The 17,164-nt window shown below is 41.9% G+C and overlaps 1 protein-coding gene across 2 annotated transcripts; it reads right to left on the reverse strand.

Moving 5' to 3' along the window:
- Window positions 1-91: 91 nt before the first annotated feature.
- Window positions 92-16,899, reverse strand: LOC118361665 (uncharacterized). 2 transcript variants are annotated; one of them, XM_052483546.1, is made up of 7 exons: window positions 16,637-16,899; window positions 9,750-9,815; window positions 9,158-9,222; window positions 8,882-9,010; window positions 8,712-8,792; window positions 2,759-2,878; window positions 92-2,594 (listed from the first exon to the last, which is right to left on the reverse strand). In XM_052483546.1, exons 2-7 carry the CDS (start codon window positions 9,802-9,804, stop codon window positions 2,319-2,321), a joined length of 726 nt encoding a protein of 241 aa, XP_052339506.1. In that variant the 5' UTR covers window positions 9,805-9,815; window positions 16,637-16,899; the 3' UTR covers window positions 92-2,318. The 2 variants fall into 2 exon arrangements, with proteins under 2 accessions (XP_052339506.1, XP_035597673.1); XM_035741780.2 differs by lacking the exons at window positions 9,158-9,222; window positions 9,750-9,815.
- Between the last annotated feature and the right edge of the window lie 265 nt (window positions 16,900-17,164).

The raw sequence follows: 17,164 nt of genomic DNA on the forward strand, positions 1-17,164 counted from the left end.
GCAGACTGGTTGTAGGTGTCCCTTAAGTTGCGGGTTAGTTGGTCTTTAAAGAAGGAATACACCATAAAAGGTATTTGCAGTCCTTGGTAGAGTATAATACATAGCATACAGTACATGGATAACACAATCAGCCTGATATCTGTTTGTTCTCTTTTTGTTTTCCATGTCATACACCATTTGGTGGCCAGCCCAAATGGGCTTATTATTAGTTCCATAGTTTCCATAGCGCCCCAGTAGCAACCTAAGAGATCCTGTAAATATGAACATATTTCATCATTTGTAAGTGTTTTAAATAAATATTTTTTATCAGCTGTTTTTTTTTTATAACATTGAGTTTTATTGAATATCCATGGGGGTTTTAACCCACAGATTTGAAGATGGACTGGCAGGTCCACTCTTTTTGGCATGGCTAGCTAGTTAGCTGGCACATTGTTTTTGTTTGAATGATGCATCTAGACATTGTACCAGCGTCTTTGTTTCACCTAGCTGCTGGTTCCTGATCTTTGGAGTTTGAAAACATCAATTGAAGAGTCACCTCACACTTGAGAGGAATTGGAGTGCTGAGGCAAAGGGCTCATAATGAGGATGACTGATGCCTAGACCTGCTGGGGGTTCACCCAAGTGGGTGCCATACATTGTGAGGGAGAAGTCCAGTAGCTACATGACTTAGGCTGTTTCCCAGAGTAGCCCTCTACATGATCGTCACCAGACTCTTCGTCAACCAATTCCCTGACCACCTGATCAAGCCATGAACTGTCCCTCTCCATCTTTGGAGGATACATGCACTCAAAGACTTGACCTCTATTAGTTGACCTTTACTATAGCTAAGCTACTCATTTGTATTGGTTGTTTTGTTTTTTATTTTGAAGCTCTTTATATAAGACCTCATAAATTCGTACATAGGACTATAAGACTGGGAAAAATCCCCTGGAATGCCCTTCCAACTCGCAATTACTTGTAGGAAACTCGTCTATGATCCCTGAGCTACCACTTCTCCCACATGCTGAATTCACCTATTAAGGAAATTACCTCTAATGGCATTTTCAACAGTTAAATGCAACAAGAAACATTATTTATGAAAAGCAATCTATTCTTATTGTTTTTGAAGACTATCATTCGTTTAAGCATGATAGCCATACTTTCAGTTTCTGGTTTGACGCAGCTTTCTCAACGAGTTCAAACCATGTGAATGCATCCAACTCAATGCGACTTCACAACAGGTAATTACCACCTTCCCACTTGGTTATGAATGCAACATAAGACACTATTCATCAAATACTTGAGCAACTAAACAAAATAAAATGTTACAATATAAATGCATAATTAATCATGCTAGCATGTACAACTACCACTTTGTCACATTATAAGGATCAGAGTAATTAATGCACATATTCTCCTTCTTCCCCAGGCTTCGAAAGTGTTATATGGCAACAGCAGAAACAGACTGGCACCCAGGCAAAACCACAAGGGCAGTTTAAACTCTATTAATGTAGAGTTATAGTGGCCTAAGGATCACAACATCAAAACTTCTTATTTTGCTCTGACACATGCAGGGGATCATTTAAGTGCTACACAATAAAAGCATTACAGGGGTACAGTTAACACTTGAGTCAATATGATTTCAGAATAGAAATAAATAGTACTAAAACCAATGCTACAGTTACAATAAGACAACATTGGATATCATGGTGCCTTATGCTTGGAAAACTACTCTACAAAGCTTGAAATCAGGTCAAGATGAGTTTCATTCATCAAATAAGGGCTTGTGCGAAAGGCGTTGGTTGAATTTCCCAGGAAGCTTTCGGGGAAGGTTTTTAGTAGCCCTATGTGGATTTCAGTTAAGACACCGACTTGAAAGCAAACATCCTTGGCGTAATATGCTTTCAAACTGCCATTCTATAATAATAAAGCAACGCTGTCACACACCTGAGGCCAGGCTCACTGCCCAATACCACTCACTGCAGCAGAAAGAGGGACATCACGAGCTACAAGTCTCTCTACTCAAAAGTGCACTTCATTTGTACACAAGCAATCAATCATCTTTGTTTGTTTGCTTTAGCATAATTGCACTGTGCCACAGACTTATCATTACGACACTAGTTTCATCATCGCAACAGAACACCTCACACTTTGTTAGGTAGCTTTTGTCTATTATAATAGGATGAATATTTAGCAGACACTTTTATTCTAAGTAAGTGTCTGGCAAGACGATACTACTTTACAGGACGTATGGTATCATTGTCTTCTTTACAGTAACTATACACTTTACAGTAAGTTTGTTGGTTCTTGGTGCGGTTAGCTCCGGGCCACGTCTCTCCTCATGTCAGGCCTCCATATCTTTCAGCCAGGGACATGTAGCATCCGTTCAAGCTGTCCACAAACACCTTCTGTCCACACCGTCTCCTCCGCTCCATCGCCTCTGTGTTCCTCCTTCCCTCCCCTTTATCTCGTCTCTGCTGTTTCCCACTGTCCACCCTCTCCCCTCCTTCCTCCGTGGTCCCTCTGTTCTCCTCAGTTTTCTTGTTTTCCTCCTCCCTTTCTCCTCCTGACTTCTTTCTGTTCTGATGGTGTGCGCTCTGTCCTTGTGAACTCCTCTGGATGTTGAGAAAAGGGTACATTGACAACTCAATAATAATGGTCAATCAATATCTATGGGCAGTAATAATACAGCGATTCGATATAAAAAGAGTCAACATTTGTAAGAAAGACATACTGTACATGTAGTGTAGTTGGCTAACTACTAATGAATGGATCTCACCTGTTTTCTAGGACAGTGGCGGCCCAGTGAGCACAGGATGTCTCTCTTGAGCCTCTCTAGCTTATAGAGCCTGATGAGTCTGGTATGGCTACACAGCATGTTGTGGATGAACTGTCTCTCCTACAAAACAATGATCAGAGTCATCTGGAGAATTAGATGGACTACAGTGGACATTCCCATTCAAGTCAACGTTCTGTGTTGGTTGTCTACTCTGGTGATGCAGTTCCTAATCTAAAATAGCAGGACCATTGCCCTGGGGTTGATCTTTGGACAGGTGAGAGATGTGAAAAGGAGCAAGGGATGAAAAGATGGAAGGAAGCAGTGGTGGAAAAATGAAGATACTTTAATAGAAAATGACTCCAGTAAAAGTGAAAGTCACCCAGTGAAAGTCTACAAGTATTTGGTTTAAAACATACTTAAATATCAGAAGTAAATTTAATTGCTAAAATATACTTAAGCACCAAAAGTATAAATAATTTCAAAATTCCTTATATTAAGCAAACCAGAGGCACCAATTTCTTTGTCATGTGTGCTCCCTCTCCGGCCTCTAGGTCACCAGGCTGCTCGTTATGTCGCACACCTGTCACCATCGTTACGCTCATCTGCGCATAATGACACTCACCTGGACTCCATCACCTCCTTGATTACCTGCCCTTTATAAGTCACTCCCTTTGGCTTCTTCCCCAGTTATCAATGTTTCTGTTCCTGGGTCTGTTGTTTGTGTTACGTGTTTGTTTAATTTATTTATTGAAGCACTCCCTGAACTTGCTTCCCGACTCTCAGCGTACATCATTACATTCTTGTTTTTTAAATGTATGGATAGCCAGGGGCACACGCCAACATTCAGACATAATTTACAAAGGATGCATGTGTATTTAGTAAGTCCACCAGATCACTTGGTCATCCAAGATGGCATAGCAGTTCAGACATCTTTTGTCCTCGTCTTGTCGTGTCCCATATATATATATATAAATATTTACAACTTTTTTTCACATACATTTTTTAAATTTTCCATAAACTAATCTTCAAAACATTCTCCTGCAACTCGCCTCACCAATTTATATTTATAAAAAATTATTATTTACCTCAAATCTGTAATCCTCCAAGAAGCTAGCCAGAAACTCCAAGAAGCGAGCTAGAAGCTAGCCAGAAACTCCAAGAAGCTAGCCAGAAACTAGCCAGAAGCTAGCCAGGAGCTAGCCAGAAGCTAACCCAGAAGCTAATCAGAAGCTAGTTCAGAAGCTAGTTCAGAAGCTAGTTAGCTTCTTTACTGGCAAATCGTTAGTATTCAGCTAACCACGGTTTGTGGTCATCAGCTATCCTTTAGCTCGAAAATCTATCGCCAGTTTTGTACTGCGCAGCGCGGCTCGGAACGGAACATACCGGACCAATTTTTCTCTCCATGTCCCTGGATTTCAACCGCTAACTCTGGACATTCATACCTGGATCTCACAGCTAGCTAGCTGCTATCCGTGTGACTATCGGCTTTCGTCGATTCCGGAGCAAACATCAATTATTCCGGAGCTAGCCAGCTGAAGAGTTCCATCAATCACTCCTGGACTACAATCACCTATCTGGACCCGTTTTACTGCCTACGCGGAGCCCCACCGGGCCTTCACAACTGGACTGCCGACGTTATCTACCCGAAGGAGTTATCCGGCTGGCTCCTCCATCGCGACGTTACCTGAAAGTCTATCTGCGGCCTGCTAAACGTTAGCTGTCTTACCGGCTGCTATCTGAGTAGACAATCGGACAATTTATTTATTTATTTTTATTATTATTATTATTCTTCTTCTTGGGCCTCTATAACTATATCTATTGTTTTTATTTTTGTTGTTGTTGTGTGATTTGGATTAATCCCCTCTACCACACGGAACCCCACTAATCTACTGACGGAACGCAAGAGGTGGCTAATAACAGACCTCCATCCTATGCCAGCTTGCTACCAACCTCTCCACTCACCGGACCCTTTTGATCACTCGACTAAGCATGCCTCTCCTTAATGTCAATATGCCTTGTCCATTGCTGTTCTGGTTAGTGTTTATTGGCTTATTTCACTGTAGAGCCTCTAGTCCTGCTCACTATACCTTATCCAACCTATTAGTTCCACCACCCACACATGCAATGACATCTCCTGGTTTTCAATGATGTTTCTAGAGACAATAGCTCTCTCTTCATCACTCAATATCTAGGTTTACCTCTACTGTATTCACATCCTACCATACCTTTGTCTGTACATTATACCTTGAAGCTATTTTATCGCCCCCGGAAACCTCCTTTTACTCTCTGTTCTAGAAGACCAATTCTTATTGCTTTTAGCCGCACCCTTATTCTACTCCTCCTCTGTTCCTCTGGCGATGTAGAGGTGAATCCAGGCCCTGCAGTGCCTAGCTCCACTCCTATTCCCCAGGCGCTCTCTTTTGACGACTTCTGTAACCGTAATAGCCTTGGTTTCATGCATGTTAACATTAGAAGCCTCCTCCCTAAGTTTGTTCTATTCACTGCTTTAGCACACTCTGCCAACCCGGATGTTCTAGCTGTGTCTGAATCCTGGCTTAGGAAGACCACCAAAAATTCTGAAATTTTAATTCCAAACTACAACATTTTCAGACAAGACAGAACTGCCAAAGGGGGCGGTGTTGCAATCTACTGCAAAGATAGAACTCTGCAGGCTGTCCTACTATCCAGGTCTGTACCCAAACAATTTGAACTTCTACTTTTAAAAATCCACCTCTCTAAAAACAAGTCTCTCACCATTGCCGCCTGCTATAGACCACCCTCTGCCCCCAGCTATGCTCTGGACACCATATGTGAACTGATTGCCCCCCATCTATCTTCAGAGCTCGTGCTGCTAGGCGACCTAAACTGGAACATGCTTAACACCCCAGCCATCCTACATTCTAAACTTGATGCCCTCAATCTCACACAAATTATCAATGAACGTACCAGGTACCTCCCCAAAGCCTTAAACACGGGCACTCTCATAGATATCATCCTAACCAACTTGCCCTCTAACTACACCTCTGCTGTCTTCAACCAAGATCTCAGCGATCACTGCCTCATTGCCTGCATCCGTAATGGGTCAGTGGTCAAACGACCTCCACTCATCACTGTAAAACGCTCCCTGAAACACTTCAGCGAGCAGGCCTTTCTAATCGACCTGGCCGGGGTATCCTGGAAGGATATTAATCTCATCCCGTCAGTAGAGGATGCCTGGATATTTTTTTTAAATGCCTTCCTAACCATCTTAAATAAACATGCCCTATTCAAGAAATTTAGAACCAGGAACAGATAAAGCCCTTGGTTCTCCCCAGACCTGACTGCCCTTAACCAACACAAAAACATCCTATGGTGTTCTGCATTAGCATCGAACAGCCCCCGTGATATGCAGCTGTTCAGTGAAGCTAGAAACCATTATACACAGGCAGTTAGAAAAGCCAAGGCTAGCTTTTTCAAGCAGAAATTTGCTTCCTGCAACACTAACTCAAAAATTTCTGGGACACTGTAAAGTCCATGGAGAATAAGAACACCTCTTCCCAGCTGCCCACTGCACTGAAGATAGGAAACACTGTCACCACTGATAAATCCACCATAATTGAGAATTTCAATAAGCATTTTTCTACGGCTGGCCATGCTTTCCACCTGGCTACTCCTACCCTGGTCAACAGCACTGCACCCCCCACAGCAACTCGCCCAAGCCTTCCCCATTTCTCCTTCTCCCAAATCCGTTCAGCTGATGTTCTGAAAGAGCTGCAAAATCTGGACCCCTACAAATCAGCCGGGCTAGACAATCTGGACCCTTTCTTTCTAAAATTATCTGCCGAAATTGTTGCCAGCCCTATTACTAGCCTGTTCAACCGCTCATTCGTGTCGTCTGAGATTCCCAAAGATTGGAAAGCAGCTGCGGTCATCCCCCTCTTCAAAGGGGGGGACACTCTTGACCCAAACTGCTACAGACCTATATCTATCCTACCATGCCTTTCTAAGGTCTTCGAAAGCCAAGTCAACAAACAGATTACCGACCATTTTGAATCTCACCAAATCTTCTGTGCTATGCAATCTGGTTTCAGAACTGGTCATGGGTGCACCTCAGCCACGCTCAAGGTCCTAAACGATATCTTAACCGCCATCGATAAGAAACATTACTGTGCAGCCGTATTCATTGATCTGGCCAAGGCTTTCGACTCTGTCAATCACCACATCCTCATTGGCAGACTCGACAGCCTTGGTTTCTCAAATGATTGCCTCACCTGGTTCACCAACTACTTCTCTGATAGAGTTCAGTGTGTCAAATCGGAGGGTCTGCTGTCCGGACCTCTGGCAGTCTCTATGGGGGTGCCACAGGGTTCAATTCTTTGACTGACTCTCTTCTCTGTATACATCAATGAGGTCACTCTTGCTGCTGGTGAGTCTCTGATCCACCTCTACGCAGACGACACCATTCTGTATACTTCTGGCCCTTCTTTGGACACTGTGTTAACAACCCTCCAGGCAAGCTTCAATGCCATACAACTCTCCTTCCGTGGCCTCCAATTGCTCTTAAATACAAGTAAAACTAAATGCATGCTCTTCAACCGATCGCTACCTGCACCTACCCGCCTGTCCAACATCACTACTCTGGACGGCTCTGACTTAGAATACGTGGACAACTACAAATACTTAGGTGTCTGGTTAGACTGTAAACTCTCCTTCCAGAACCATATCAAACATCTCCAATCCAAAGTTAAATCTAGAATTGGCTTCCTATTTCGCAACAAAGCATCCTTCACTCATGCTGCCAAACATACCCTTGTAAAACTGACCATCCTACCAATCCTCGACTTTGGCGATGTCATTTACAAAATAGCCTCCAATACCCTACTCAACAAATTGGATGCAGTCTATCACAGTGCAATCTGTTTTGTCACCAAAGCCCCATATACTACCCACCATTGCGACCTGTACGCTCTCGTTGGCTGGCCCTCGCTTCATACTCGTCACCAAACCCACTGGCTCCATGTCATCTACAAGACCCTGCTAGGTAAAGTCCCCCCTTATCTCAGCTCGCTGGTCACCATAGCATCTCCCACCAGTAGCACACACTCCAGCAGGTATATCTCTCTAGTCACCCCCAAAACCAATTCTTTCTTTGACCGCCTCTCCTTCCAGTTCTCTGCTGCCAATGACTGGAACGAACTACAAAAATCTCTGAAACTGGAAACACTTGTCTCCCTCACTAGCTTTAAGCACCAACTGCCAGAGCAGCTCACAGATTACTGCACCTGTACATAGCCCACCTATAATTTAGCCCAAACAACTACCTCTTTCCCTACTGTATTTAATTACTTAATTAATTTTGCTCCTTTGCACCCCATTATTTTTATTTCTACTTTGCACATTCTTCCATTGCAAATCTACCATTCCAGTGTTTAACTTGCTATATTGTATTTACTTTGCCACCATGGCCTTTTTTGCCTTTACCTCCCTTATCTCACTTCATTTGCTCACATCGTATATAGACTTGTTTATACTGTATGTTTGTTTTACTCCATGTAACTCTGTGTTGTTGTATGTGTCGAACTGCTTTGCTTTTTATCTTGGCCACGTCGCAATTGTAAATGAGAACTGGTTCTCAACTTGCCTACCTGGTTAAATAAAGGTTAAATCTTTTTTTACATTTTTAAATTAGAGGTAGTAAGGATGACCAGGAATGCTCTGTTGATTATTGCGTGAATTGGACAATTCTCCTGTCCTGCTAAGCATTCAAAATGTGTCTAGTACTTTTGGGTGTCAAGGAAAATGTGTGGAGTAAAAATTACAATATTTTCTTAAAGAATATAGTAAAGTAGTCCAAAATAGAAATAGTAAAGTACAGGTACTCCAGAAAACGACTTAAGTAGTGCTTTAAAGTATTTTTACTTAAGTACTTTACACCACTGGAAAGAAGTTTGTTCATAATATTGTAAATACTCACTTTATCCTTCTCACATTCAGCGATTTCCTTCTCCGTGCAGGTTTTATTAACCACTTTTAATGATTCCGTGATGTTGTTCTCCTATGAGTGAAAGCAGAGAGCTCCATTTTAAAGTCAATTTTGAGATCTCCATGGCAACAGGAAAACCCCTTATCTGTCATGGTACTTACAAGGTTCTGAAGAAGCGGGTAGATGACAGTCTCGTAGTCCTCAGCGATCTCTCTCATAGTCCTGTTGCTCTCACAAGACAACACCAGAGGTAGCAGCATGAGAGAAAAGACAGAGATGCCAAGAATATTCTGTGTGTGTGAGAGAGAAAGACAGACAGAGAGAGGGAAAGAGAGAGGTGTAAGTATACAACAGTCTTAGCATTATCCACAGTAGTTACAGACACATGGCTCATGCTAAATATTATTTTGATTGATCTTGATCTACTCATACTTTACCGATCCAGGTGAGTGCCATTGCGAGACATCTCGGACCTCTGGTCTGGCAGTAGTCCACAGCGAAACTACAGACCGATTATACCGTGTTCAGGACTGGATTAAGAAATCATAGGCCCTGGGCTTAGTTTTAAAAATATATATTATTCTCTCTGGTGTATTTTGAACATGGCGAGTTGGCTCCTGTGGTTAGATTTAAAAAAATAGTAATAAACTATTGGGCCCCTATGGGTTTCAGCCCAGCCACTGACTCACACAATTGGCCAGTTACATTTATTTATTATGCAGTTTAATTTATTATTAATCAGTTACCCAAACAAATCAGGGCCCCCCAGTTACCCACATGGGGGAGGAGAGGAGGTAGGGGGCCCATCTGACGATTGGCAGAGTGGCAGCAGGCTGTCTACACTCACTGAGCACGGGCTCCTGAATCCTTCTAAAAAAACATTTTATATACAGTACCAGTCAAATGTTTGGACACACCTACTCATTCCATGATTTTTGTTTATTTTTACTTTTTTCCACTAATATTATACAATAGTGAAGACATCAAAACTATGAAATAACACATATGGAATAATACCACATACCACACCTTTTGCCTTGATGACAGCTTTGCACACTCTTGGCATTCTCTCAACCAGCTTCATGAGGAGGTCACCTGGAATGCATTTCAATTAACAGGTGTGCCTTGTTAAAAGTTAATTTATGGAATTTCTTTCCTTCTTAATCCATTTGAGCCAATCAGTTGCGTTGTGACAAGGTAGGGTTGGTATACAGAAGATAGCCCTATTTGGTAAAAGACCAAGTCTATATTATGGCAAGAACAGCTCAAATAAGCAAAGAGAAACGACAGTCCATCATCACTTTAAGACATGAAGGTCAGTCAATCCTGAACATTTCAAGAACTTTTAAAGTTTCCTCAAGTGCAGTCACAAAAACCATCAAGTGCTATGAAGAAACTGGCTCTCATGAGGTCTGTCACAGGAATGGAAGACCCAGGGTTACCTCTACTGTAGAGGATACGTTCTTTAGAGTTACCAGTCTCAGAAATTGGCAATTAAGTGCACCTCAGCTTACAGCCCAAATAAATGCTTCACAGAGTTCAAGTAACAGATACATCTCAACATCAACTGTTCAGAGGAGACTGCATGAATCAGGCCTTCATGGTTGAATTACTGCAAAGAGACCACTACTAAAGGAATCCAATAATAAGAAGAGACTTGCTTTGGCCAAGAAACACAAGAAATCAGTGGATATCTGTCCTGTGGTCCGAAAATTTGAGATTTTTGGTTCGAACCAGCATGTCTTTGTGAGATGCAGAGTAGGTGAACGGATGATCTCCGCATGTGTGGTTCCCGCCGTGAAGCATGGAGGAGGAGGTGTGATGTGTGGGGGTGCTTTGCTGGTGACACTGTTGGTGATTTAGGCACACTTAACCAGCATGGCTACCACAGCATTCTGCAGCAATACGCCACCCCATCTGGTTTGCACTTAGTGGAACTGTTGTTTGTTTTTCAACAAGACAACGACCCAAAACACACCTCCAGGCTGTGTAAGGGCTATTTGACCAAGAAAGAGAGTGATGGAGTGCTGCATCAGATGACCTGTCCTCCACAATCACCTGATCTCAACCCAATTGAGATGGTTTGGGATGAGTTGGACCACAGAATGAAGGAAATGCAGCCGGCAAGTGCTCAGCATATGTATAAATAACTTCAAGACTGTTGGAAAAGCATTCCAGGTAACTACATCATGAAGCTGGTTGAGAGAATGCCAAGAGAATGCCAAGTGTGCAAAGCTGTCATCAAGTGGCTACTCTGAAGAATCTCAAATATAATATATATTTTGATTTGTTTAACACTTTTTTTGGTGACTACATGATTCCATATGTGTTATTTCATAGTTTTGATGTATTCACTATTATCCTACAATGTAGAAAATAGTCAAATGAAGGGGAAAACATGGAATGAGTAAGTGTGTCCAAACTTTTGTATTATATATATATATATATATATCATTTCTTACACACTTTTCGTATATATATATATTTTCTTACTCCCCAATTTCGTGATTATAATCTTGTCTCATCGCTGCAACTCCCCAACGGGCTCGGGAGAGGCGAAGGTTGAGTCATGCATCCTCCGAAACATGACCTGCCAAGCAGTGCTTCTTAACACCTGCTCGATTAACCGGGAAGTTAGCTGCACCAATGTGTCAGAGGTTACACGTTCAACTGATGACTGAAGTCAGTCTGGAGGCGCCTGGTCCGCCACAAGAAGTCGCTAGAGCATGATGAGCCAAATAAAGTCCCCCCTGCAACCCTCCCCTAACCCGGATGACGCTGGGCCAATTGTGCGCCGCCTTATGGGACTCCCAGCCACAGCCTGTAATCACACAGCCTGGGATCAAACCCCAGGCTGTTGTGACACCGCAACACTGTACCACTCGAGAGACCTCCTTGAGTAATTTTCTAATGAGACATCTTTACTTTTACTCAAGTATAACAATTGGGTACTTTTTCCACCACTGACAGTGTGCCACTGCATGCACAAACACACCCTCAAAAAGGTAAAATGATCTTGAACAGTGAAGAGAGCCCACTGACACGCAGACAGCTGATTTTAAACAGTGTGTCCCTGTCACACTGATGATCTCACCAAAAACCCCGTTCAGACCTGCAATAAGATGTTCCAACCTGGGGGAAACTGACACGAGTTACCGAGGGAATGGAGAGGGGAAAGTGGATGGCAAACCATTTTCATTGAAGTTTAGGGTCAAAATCATGTCATTTCATAATGATAAATGAGGATGAAACAGAAATGTTGCAAAAAAAACTCCACAGTTCCAAAGTCTTTTGTTTTCTAACGGGAAGGTGATGGATTCCGAGAGGCAATTATTCCTGAGAAGCTATTGTAACCAAGGACTGGATGGAGAGAACATTCTATTCTGCCCTGGCACACAGCCATGGTCAACACACAGCTAGTGTATTCAAGAGGATCAGACACCCAGAGAGGGGGGGGGTGGCAAATAAATAAACTTCATAAGAAAGACTACAGACTCGCTAAAGCTTCATTTTCTGTCTCCTTCACTTGGCTCATTTGGTCCTTAAGAGAGTATTACACTATCAAATTTCAAAGACAAATGTTTATAAAAATAATCCCACCAGCTGTGGGTATTCAGAAATATTTGACTCTTCTGATTACATGAGCCATCGTTCTAATAATTACATTTTTGGTTTGGAACCATGCGAGGCATACAGACAGATGAGAGCCAAACGTGCAAACACACACAGCTGCTTATATTGACTTAATATATTTGCCAGCGTGGCTTCAGAGGCAGTTATGTCCTTCAACTGTGAAATTGCACATTATTAATTGATTCATGCGATTCTGTTCATGAAAACTGATTTTCTTACTCATTCTGATGGCCATTAAACCAATATGGTTTCAAAGACTGCTAAAATGTTTCAGAGTTCATCAAGTCCTTGCTAGTAAAAATATCACAGAAATTGAAATAATTTACATGAAGCAATTGAATTAGGTTTTATATTTAAAACATGTGAATATACAGTGAATTCGGAAAGTTTTCATACCCCTGGACTTTTTCCACATCTTGTTATGTTGCAGCCTTATTCTAAAATGGATTAAATGGAAACATATTCCAATCAATCTACACATAATACTCCATAATGACAAAGTTAAAAAAGTTTTTGAAATTTTAGAAGATGTATTAATTCTTTCAAACAGAAAAAAACTCATTTACATCAGTATTCAGACCCTTTGCTGAGACTCAAAATTGAGCTCATTCTGTTTCCATTGATCATCCTTGAGATGTTTCTACAACTTGATTGGAGTACACCTGTGGTAAATTCAATTGATTGGACATGATTTGGAAAGACACACACCTGTCTATATCAAATCTCACAGCTGACAGTGCATGTCAGAGCAGAATCCAAACCACGAGGTTGAAGGAATTGTCTGTAGAGCTCCGAGACAGGATTGTGTCGAGGTACATATCTGGGGAAGAGTACCAAAACATTTCTGCAGCATTGAAGGTCCCCGAGAACATAGTGGCCTCCATCATTCTTAAATGGAAGAAGTTTGGAACCACCAAGACTCTTCCTAGAGTTGGCCACCTGGCCAAACAGAGCAATCGGGGGAGAAGGGCCTTGGTCACGGAGGTGACCCAATGGTCACACTGACAAAGCTCTAGAGTTCCTCTGTGGAGACGGAAGAACCTTCCAGAAGGACAACCATCTCTGCAGCACTCCACCAATCAGGACTTTTACTCCTCAGTAAAAGGCACATGACAGCTTGCTTAGAGTTTGCCAAAAGGCACCTAAAGGCTCTCAGAACATAAGAAAAAAGATTATTTGTTCTGATGGAACCAATATTGAACTCTTTGGCCTGAATGCCAAGCGTCACATCTGGAGGAAACCTGGCACCATCCCTATGATGAAGCATGGTGGTGGTAGCATCATGCTGTGGGGATGTTTTTCAGCTGCAGGGACTGGGAGACTAGTCAGGATCGAGGGAAAGATGAACAGAGCGAAGTAGAGAAATCCTTGATGAAAACCTGCTCCAGAGTGCTCAGGACCTCAGACTGGGGCAACGGTTCACCTTCCAAAAGGACAACAACCCCAAGCACACAGCCAAGACTATGCAGGAGTGGCTTCGGGACAAGTCTCTGAATGTCCTTGAGTGGCCTAGCCAGAGCCTGGACTTGAACATCTTTGGAGAGACCTGAAAATAGCTGTGCAGTGACGCTCCCCATCCAACCTGACAGAGCTTGAGAGGATCTGCAGAGATGAATATCAGAAACTCTCTAAATACAGGTCTGTCAAGCTTGTAGCGTCATACCCAAGAAGACTCGAGGCTGTAATCACTGCCAAAGGTGCTTCAACAAAGTACTGAGTAAAGGGTCTGAGTACTGTAAATGTGATATTTCAGTTTATTTCATACATTTGCAAAAATGTCTCCAAACCTGTTTTTGCTTTGTCATCATGGGGTATTGTGTGTAGATTGACGAGGGGAAAAACAATTTAGTCAATTTTAGAATAAAACCAACGTAACAAAATGTGTAAAAAGTCAATGGGTGTGAATATTTTCAGAATACATTGTACGTGTAAACACAGGATATGAACCTAGATCTCCCACAGGAGCAACCAACATCCTAGACTGTTGGACCAATAGGTAATTCCCTTTTAGGATGAAGGCAGACACTGGTTTTGAAGTTCGCAGGCGGGGCTACCTCATCACATGATCATGACCGACTCAAGTCCGCTCCATTCTGTAGATGTGTGTGTGTGTCACACCATGATGTCATTAAAGTTAGATTAAGTTTTAAAGAAATAATCGGTAATTTCCAGAGTCCATTTCAATATCCAATCAGCCTGGTGTCTTGATTTTGAGAAGTGTATTTTGCTTGCCAACATTGCGCTCAGAAGTCCTGTATATATAAATGTCTGCTTTGATTGATGGCTCCAATTTACACCCCCGTAATTTATAATATTAAACTCTGACCAATGCATACAATTCAGTTAGCAGCAACACACACACACACACACACACTTACACCTACACACATACACCAAATGACCTAAAGTATGTGGGCACCTGCTCGTCGAACATCTCATTCCAAAATCATGGGCATTAATAAGGAGTTGGTCCCCCCTTTTCTGCTATAACAGCCTCCTCTCTTCTGGGAAGACTTTCCACTAGATGTTGGAACATTGCTGTGAGGACTTGCTTCCATTCAGACACAAGAGCATTAGTGAGGTTGGGCACTGATGTTGGGCGATTAGGCCTGGCTCGCAGTCGGTGTTCCAATTCATCCCATAGGTGTTCGATGGGGTTGAGGTCAGGGCTTTGTGCAGGCCAGTCAAGTTCTTCCACACTGATCTCAACAAACCATTTCTGTATGGATCTCACTTTGAGCACCAGGGCATTGTCATGCTGAAAGATGAAAGGACCTTCCCCAACATGTTGCCACAAAGTTGGAAGCACAGAATCTTCTACAATGTCATTGTATGCTGTAACGTTAAGATTAACCTTCACTGGAACTAAGGGGCCTAGCCTGAACCATGAAACACAGCCCCAGACCATTATTCCTCCTTCACCAAACCTTACAGTTGGCACTATGCATTTGGGCAGGTAGCATTCTCCTGGCATCTTACTTTATCTTTCTAGCTGGCTAAGTCATACTAGACAGAGCCCTTTAATGTTTCTGCAATAGTTAGGAACTTAAATAAGATATGTTTCAATATGAACATCCCACATGGCCTATCTTCCCTATAGGCCAACATTAACATGCTATCAACATACAAACAATACAGTTTAAAAATGTCATATGTCTTAGTTTCGTCGCTGATGCTACATGTCAGAGTTAATAATGTATTATATTTCTGTCCTTTCAGGTGTATATCATTATAATTGTATAGCTAATAGGCTGTGTGTTTGTAGTTCCACTGTTTTTTTTGTTGTTGTATAGAAATGCAGTAAATGAGCTTCAACTTTCCTGACCTCACTAAAACTCAAACCCTGGTAATGGCCCTGCACACACTGCATTGGGCCCTCAGTTGCTGAAGGGCCCAACATTTTTATTAGTTAACTCTAGTGCTATATTTGACCCATTTACAGGGATACTTTTCAAAAGCTTCCTATCCAGGTGAAATGGAGATGGAAAACCACAATGTGAAGTGACTGACTCCCCTCATCAATGTTACATTAATGATATTTACAGTTCACCTCTTCCCTGATTTTATAGGCATATTTCTTGTGATAGGAAGGTATTAAAAAAGTTATAACTTTCTATTTGAGCTACAGATCTACAGGCGTGCGGTGTTAACCACTTTTAAAGATTCAGTGATTCCTTTACATCTCTTATGAAAGGGATTTTGCTACAAGTGATTTTAGCTCTGTGGGTTATGCAAGTAGGCTGCGTAGGTTGCGTTTGAGAGAACGATCATAGTTCTATTTATATTTTTGGAACTCTCATTTTTGCAATTCATGAATAATAAACATACAATTAAAAAATGTAATTGTTGTGTGGAAAAAACAAAGGTGGCTTGAGATCAATATTAGTTAACTGCGGCAAAAAAAAAGTATTTTCTGTTAACACCAGGTTCTGCTAATTGAACTTTTAAGACGGTCCCTTAGCTGCGTGTGCATAATATGCCCCATTCTAAAGTCACTTTTTGAAAACGGAACGGACAAAACAAAGGCTGTACCTTACTCTATTATCATCAGATTCGAGGCAAATCACTAACCATCCAAGGACATTGACAAGCAAACTCCGAATATCAAACCAATGTTCAAACTGAAAACAATTGATGGTGGTAGGTTAACTTTGATATTTCCATATCTGAAATATGTTGAATTCGTTGAATTGAAGTCAGTTCCCAGTGAGTTATGGTATTTATAATTCTGTGAGTCAACTGAACTTCGGCTAGACTATACAGTAGCCTATTATGTTACCTACCATTTGTATGTAGGCTACCATTCTTGGTTCATATTCACAAAAAGGTGCCACTCCCACCACTCTGGCTGCGTTGTTGCGTTTTCCATACAGCAGTAAAATGTTCATGCGTTGTAGTGTTTCTTACTGAAATGAATCCCTTTATTTTCTAGCTATAATAAGCCTATAATAACTAGCTGGGCTTGTTTATCTATCAATCTCCCTGCTTGGCCAGCATGACAATATACTTAACTTCCGTCACTGACTCCAATAGCTTTCACTTTCCAGTCCCGTCTATTACAGAAAGCGCTGTAATAGCCTAATGGACTCGCTACCTAGGGTCTATGTCCGAAGTATGTCATTCCTCACAATGTGTGCACTTGTTCACTGATTTGAAAGGAAATGACTGGTATAGGAAATATGGTGGAAACTGCTACTCGCCTCCACCATTCCAATGCTTTTAGATTTGTGGAAAGTAGGTTAGTGAACGAGGTTAGGCCTACACTTCAGGGTAAATGAGATATTATTGGGACATACAGTGTGCTCCCGCTG

Source organism: Oncorhynchus keta, chromosome 28, assembly GCF_023373465.1.
Source record: "Oncorhynchus keta strain PuntledgeMale-10-30-2019 chromosome 28, Oket_V2, whole genome shotgun sequence".
Classification (NCBI taxonomy): Eukaryota; Metazoa; Chordata; class Actinopteri; order Salmoniformes; family Salmonidae; genus Oncorhynchus; species Oncorhynchus keta.

Bases quoted from the DNA above. Each gene is read 5' to 3' on its own strand.
- LOC118361665 (XM_052483546.1), bottom strand. From the start codon at position 9,804: ATGAAGCTGGTTGAGAGAATGCCAAGAGTGTGCAAAGCTGTCATCAAG. The intron at 9,223-9,749 runs GTGTGGTATGTG...ATCGGTCTGTAG, and splicing joins AGCTGTCATCAAGGCAAAAG to TTTCGCTGTGGACTACTGCC. The intron at 2,595-2,758 runs GTGAGATCCATT...CTCAACATCCAG, and splicing joins GCCACTGTCCTAGAAAACAG to AGGAGTTCACAAGGACAGAG.